This window comes from Mytilus californianus, unplaced genomic scaffold (genome assembly GCF_021869535.1).
Source record: "Mytilus californianus isolate M0D057914Y unplaced genomic scaffold, xbMytCali1.0.p SCAF_7, whole genome shotgun sequence".
NCBI classification, from domain to species: Eukaryota; Metazoa; Mollusca; class Bivalvia; order Mytilida; family Mytilidae; genus Mytilus; species Mytilus californianus.
The window spans coordinates 115942408-115948407 of NW_026262723.1; the positions used below are offsets into that span (position 1 = coordinate 115942408).

Below are 6000 nucleotides of genomic sequence, written 5' to 3' on the forward strand. Positions count from 1 at the left end.
TAACCGATGGTGTAATCTATATAAAAAACGAGAAACGAGAGACACTTATGAACCACACCAACAAACGACAACCAATGAACATCAGGTTCCTGACTTAGGACAGGTGCATACAAATGCAGCGGGTTTAAATGAAACAGTAGTGTAACATTACAAAATAAAAAGACACACTATAAATTATCAATTGAAATGGCTTAATTCGATCACAAAGGCATATAAACAAAAACAAGTAAACATACACTGAACGAATAAGTTTGACCTATGACACAATAAAGATACAATATTAATAAAAAAAGATGTAGAACAATGTCAAAAAGACAACTTTAACCTGGGCCAAAATGACGTTAAATGAAGTCACATACACATGTAAATTTAAATATAATAATTTTGTTGTTAGGAGTACAAAAACATTTTTTACAAAATAAATAAATTTGTTGTTCACAGTACGAATACAGAAGTGAAAATTTATCGTAATACTAAATACTCATCAAAGGTGGTACATATTAAAAATAGTGAGACGAGATATAACACAAAATAAGTAAAAATTGAATAACAAAAATGCATTATAAATTGTGTCATCAGGTCAAATTAACACGAAAGTACGATTTGAAAGTACTCGCAGTTACTGAAAGCTTGTTAAAAGACAAAATAATAAAAAAATAATGCATCAGAGACTTAAATCAATTAAAACACATCCCAGGGATTTAGTGTTTTAACGCCATGGACAGTCAAAGAAGACATGACTTGTGTCATTATTTCAAAAGGATTATTTCATTTGACACGTTTGAGGTATTCTAAACGAGTTAACTTCATAATTCACATTGAATATCAAAACTTTCAATCTTGTCATTGTCAAGCTTAAAAAAACTTAACAAAGTCGTTATGGATTGTATTGGTTAGAACTTTCACATAGCCTACTATCATATTTCTAAGTCGTTCAGAATATGTCATATGATCAAAAGGGTTTATCATGTACATGCATATAGTCAATAAATATTCCTTTTTACATTAAAAGCAAGATTTAAATAAAAAATTGGCATGTTTATAGGTCATCTTTGAAATGAAATAAAGGTACAGTATTACATAAATAAAATTTAGATCACAACCTCAAATTGAAAAACTAAGTCCTGTTTAATATTCATATATAGCGAAATATACTGTTTTGAATGGTGGATGCCATAAAGATTGGAAGCCTTTCCGGGACCATTGTTATTATTTAGTTAAAGACAAGAAAACGTGGTTTGAAGGAGAGGTATGACTTTCAAGAATATTAAAATCTACTATTATTTAAGTGATATTTATTCATTAGCAGAATTCTCCGGGAGAAGATAAAGAATAATTAAAAACTTATACGAAGTATTACAAGGGCCTTTTTGACCCTTTGATTGTAAAATTACAATACATAAAACTCTCTACAGATGTTCACAAGGCACCAATTAGTCAGGCAACAGTAATGATATAATATTAATTTTTGTTTCATATATTTATTTTGATGCCTCTAAACATATCACTTTTATGAAAATTGCAAAAAGTCACCACACTTGTTTCATTTTGTTTTTAGACCTTTCAGTTAATGCGTGTACTTAAGATACGAGGAACGGAAAAATAAATTAAATGTTTATGTCACAATATGTCTTAAAAAAGATGTTGATTTGAGTAAAGTATCGTTTCGGATCGGATTTTTGATAACATTTATTTAATGGCTTTAAATTACTACATATGGTGTGTATTTTGTTCGATGTAAGTTATTCGTTTCAAAATTAAGGATTGTCTCTCCCAGGAACTGTTCTGGTTTCACGGTCGTGCTCTGATAGTATATTACATTTAATAAACCTTGGTTTTATGATTGTGGCCATACTATTGTAGTTTCGTAGGTTTTATGTATACATTTTTTGTAGACATGCATATGTTGTGCATAACATTTTGAATTATTTAATGTTAAACAATGTACAGTAAATAATTGATTTAATCCACGTTATTAGGACTCCTTATTTATACTAATTTAAGATTCACTGATTGTCGCGCAGTTGCATATAACTATCTATTCTTATCTTTAGAGATTTTGCAAGAAAGAAGACTCGTCTTTGGTTAACGTAAAAGATATAGACGAAAATAACTGGTTACTGTCACAGTTCAAAGGTAAAAATATAGGAATAGTAATAGCAAGGGTCAAAAGGCAAACATAAATGCTACAGTTACAGTAAAAAAATAAATAAATAAATAAACAAATGACTACAGCGCAGTTGAAATTTGAAAGAATAAATAATTAGGGGCGAAAAATAGCTGATTACAGCAACATTCAAAGTGTGAAATCATAAAAGAATGCAGCCCTCAGCCAAAAAGTGAAAGGTAGCTGATTACAACCTGTCTATTTATATATCTTTATTCTGATATACCTTTGTCAAGATAAGTTACATGTAATAAATAAAACATATGTAAATAAAAAGAAACAATAAAATTCATCTCTAAGATTTTTTAAATCACATTGATCGCATATTCTTTTAGTAAAAAAAAAACCAAAACACCCTATTGGCAACCACAGACCAACGGTTAAAATTAAAAAAATAGCTGTGATTACAACCAACAACAGCCAAAAAGCAAAACAAATAAATGATTACAGCAACAGTCGAAAAGAAAAATAAACGATTACATCTAAAGTTAAAACAAAAAAGAAAGAAAGAATTAGACACAGACATCAATAAAAGAATCAACTACAGTCTACAAAAGATAAAAACAGTTTTTGAAGTCCCATTTAAAAAAAAATAGTGCATTGAAAGTAATAGAAAGCAGATAGTTTTTTTTTGGAAAATAAGAGAAGACACCACGGGGACTAATTAATCTCTAATATGCATTTCAAATTGTTGTTCATTAGACGTGAAAAGGTTTTGGCTTGGTATTACGGATGGAGACTTGAAACATTGGATTAATGTAGTTGATTATGCTCCTACTACGTATTTCAATTGGTCTTCTGACCAACCTGGAAATGCAGCGGAAAATTGTGGCATGTTTTATACAGACAGTGGTAAATGGCACGACTTTCCATGCACTACATATTTACATCCGTTTGTGTGCAAGAAAGATGTTAGGTTGGTACTTTATCTGTGGCTGTTTCATTTATTGAACAATAAATTTCAGTAGAGCTTCTTACTAAGCCCTTATTTGATTTCACGAAGAAAAAAATACTACATTTCTAAACAATATTCTATGATTTCATATGTGCAAATATATTTAAATTTAAAAAAGAAGCTTTATTTTTCAATTCCTAATAACAAAACATGAAGTACATTTTATGTTGCATGCCATCAGAGCTATATCACGAGATTGGCGTGACTTCATAATTTTTTCTAAGGTACAGCGCGTGACAGTTTATTACTTTTATTCGAAAATAAGATTGCAAAGTATACTTTTCATGAGATAGGCATAGAAAATTAAAACTTTTAAAATTTCATTTTTGTTAAATTGTACATGAATATTTAACAAATGTATGGATTTATATTGGTTAAATATTAAACTCTTTGATTCTTTTTTTTTTAGATAAAAGATGTATTACAAAAAGAAATAGTAAAGCAGTCGATGAATAACATGAATAAAGTATATATTGACGAAACAATAGAGTTATTTATAGAATTGATTTTGAAAATTTCCCGAAGACTCTTTAGCTCTTAAGAAATACGAATAAAGATATATGAATAAAGTATATGTGTGGTATAGATAAATGGACAGATCACCGCAATGGTAAACAAAAAGAGATCAATTTTTTAAACCATGTAACCAAATAGGATTGCTACTATTTACTAGCATGAAACATAACATCAGGATTCACATCTCAATTTAATAACATAACTACACAGAACATATCAACTAATCCTTTGCGTCTGTGATCGCATTATGTAGTAATAATGAATAAAAGGGAATGGGTCAATGGGCAGCAAACTAACGACAAAAAGAACTAAAAGTAATCGATAGACAAATGTATACACAATATTTCTCGTTCCATATCTTTCAGAGTCAACAAACAAAAGTTGTGAAAAATCCGAGTGAAATATTACATAAAGCGACTTATCATCGGATTTTTACTACCCTGAGCAATACGATAGGTGCCACGTGTTGGCAGGAATTGTTACACTTCCAAATGACATTAATTCACCACCGAGTTAATCAATCTTTTGTTTTCTGTGTAATATTTTATAATTGTTGATTGTATTTTCCCCCATTTTTATTTTTGGCCATGTTTTGTTTTTATTGGACTTTTGATTTTCGATTACGTATTGGTTGACTGATACGATCTTTGACTCATCTAACACGAGACATGTTGTATCGATCTTTAGATAGAGGCAACAGCAGTATACCGTTGTTCAATAGTCATAAATCGATTAAGCGAAAACAAATCCGGGTTACAAATTAAAACCGAGAAAAACACATCAACTATAAGAGGAAAACAACGGAACAACAGAAACACTGAACTGCAACAAAAACAAACCCCAGCATTCTTGAAACGGACTTTTTGATAACAACTGTCATCTTCCTGACTTGGTATAGGACATTTTAAGAAAACATGGTGGGTTGAACCTGGTTTTATGTCCAGTCAAACTTCCTGCTTATATGGTAATGTTAACAAATACAGCTAAAATGACAACATTACGTGACATGAATACAGTACAAATAAACGCAAGAAATCTCAGGACAGAGAAATACATAAATAAATAATATAATAGTACATTACAACATGTAAACCAAAGAATAACAACGGACACCTCCCATGGATATGACAGTACACCAGGACACCACAAACGAAGTATAAAGTGTGGGTCACACTTTAATACCAGAATAATAGAAGACTGATTTACCGAATATATCCTATTTCCTATTTTGACATTATAGAGAACGTCTATTGTGTGACGGATGATGTATGCATAGCCGGAAAATTTTACCTTGTCGACACACCTGATCTATTTGCAGTCCATGCAATTCCCTCAGGTATTATTTTTTTACTTTAATTTCTATATTCTATATATTATGTGTTTGAACCTTAGAAAATCTATTGTGCTGCTTCTCCTTTTAGTGACTTCAACCTCTGTTTGCGTCCAATGTATGAAGATGCGACATGAAATATTTCATGAGAGTTTGTACAATAATCTGATTAGTCATTTTAAAAATCAGTACATAAGATTAAATCCTCTTTTGACATTTTATGCAGTCTGATATATATTTTGTCAATGCGTACTTTTCGTACTTTCCATTGGAATTTGAACCATCTATAAAGCACTGGATCTTCCTTTGCTATGCTGGATACAAAAATAACATAAACACAACATTATATTGCTTGGACTGCCAAGTGCAAGTCATACTTTTTAAAAACCACTCTGATTCATACAAAAATAACTGAAACCAACATCATCAAGATCTCTGAATTTTTTTTATTGATGGCATATTTGTTACTTATGGAGGACGTTTTTAATAAAATTGGCATTCCTATGGGAACCAACTGAGCTCATCTTCTTGTCAACTTGTTCCTTAAACAACTTCATACAGAAATTTTGTTATGAAAAATAAAAAGATCTAGCATTTTCTTTTCATTCACGTTCCGCTATATATGTATAAATGATGTCCTCTCACAAGTTTGGTGATTATGTTGAATGCATCTCTCCCATCGAACTTGAAATAAGGGATACCACAGATACAGTTATGTCCGCTTCTTATCATTACTTACATCTAGAAATTGACATTAGGGGTTGATTGTGAACAAAAGGTTACGACAAAAAAAAATGTTTCGATTGCCAAATATTGCACTTTTTATTTTTATGTAGCAACATTCCAGCAGGGCCTGCATATGTAGTTTATATCTTTTAGTTGATTCAATTTTCCAGCGCCTGTGTTTCCGGTTATGATAAACTTGATAGAGGGTTCCTGTATATAAGGGAACTATTGATCTAAAGGTTCCAAGAAGTAAAGTTGAAGTCGTCCCTTGAAAGATTAAAAAAACGCTGTCACAAGTTGGTTTAT

The 6000-nt window shown here is 30.7% G+C and overlaps 1 protein-coding gene across 4 annotated transcripts in view; it reads left to right on the forward strand.

The window, feature by feature from the left end:
* Positions 1 to 3692, forward strand: part of LOC127707552 (perlucin-like protein) — a 204840-nt gene extending 201148 nt beyond the window's left edge. For all 4 annotated transcript variants that reach the window (XR_007984957.1, XM_052212148.1, XM_052212149.1 and 1 more), the window contains 4 exons: positions 1146 to 1249; positions 2055 to 2136; positions 2870 to 3083; positions 3532 to 3692. Coding sequence is in view for 3 of the 4 variants with exons in the window: in XM_052212148.1 (XP_052068108.1) it covers positions 1146 to 1249; positions 2055 to 2136; positions 2870 to 3083; positions 3532 to 3535 (404 nt within the window). In the remaining variant the exon portion in view is untranslated. The remainder of the gene's footprint in view (positions 1 to 1145; positions 1250 to 2054; positions 2137 to 2869; positions 3084 to 3531) is intronic.
* The last annotated feature ends 2308 nt before the right edge of the window (positions 3693 to 6000 follow it).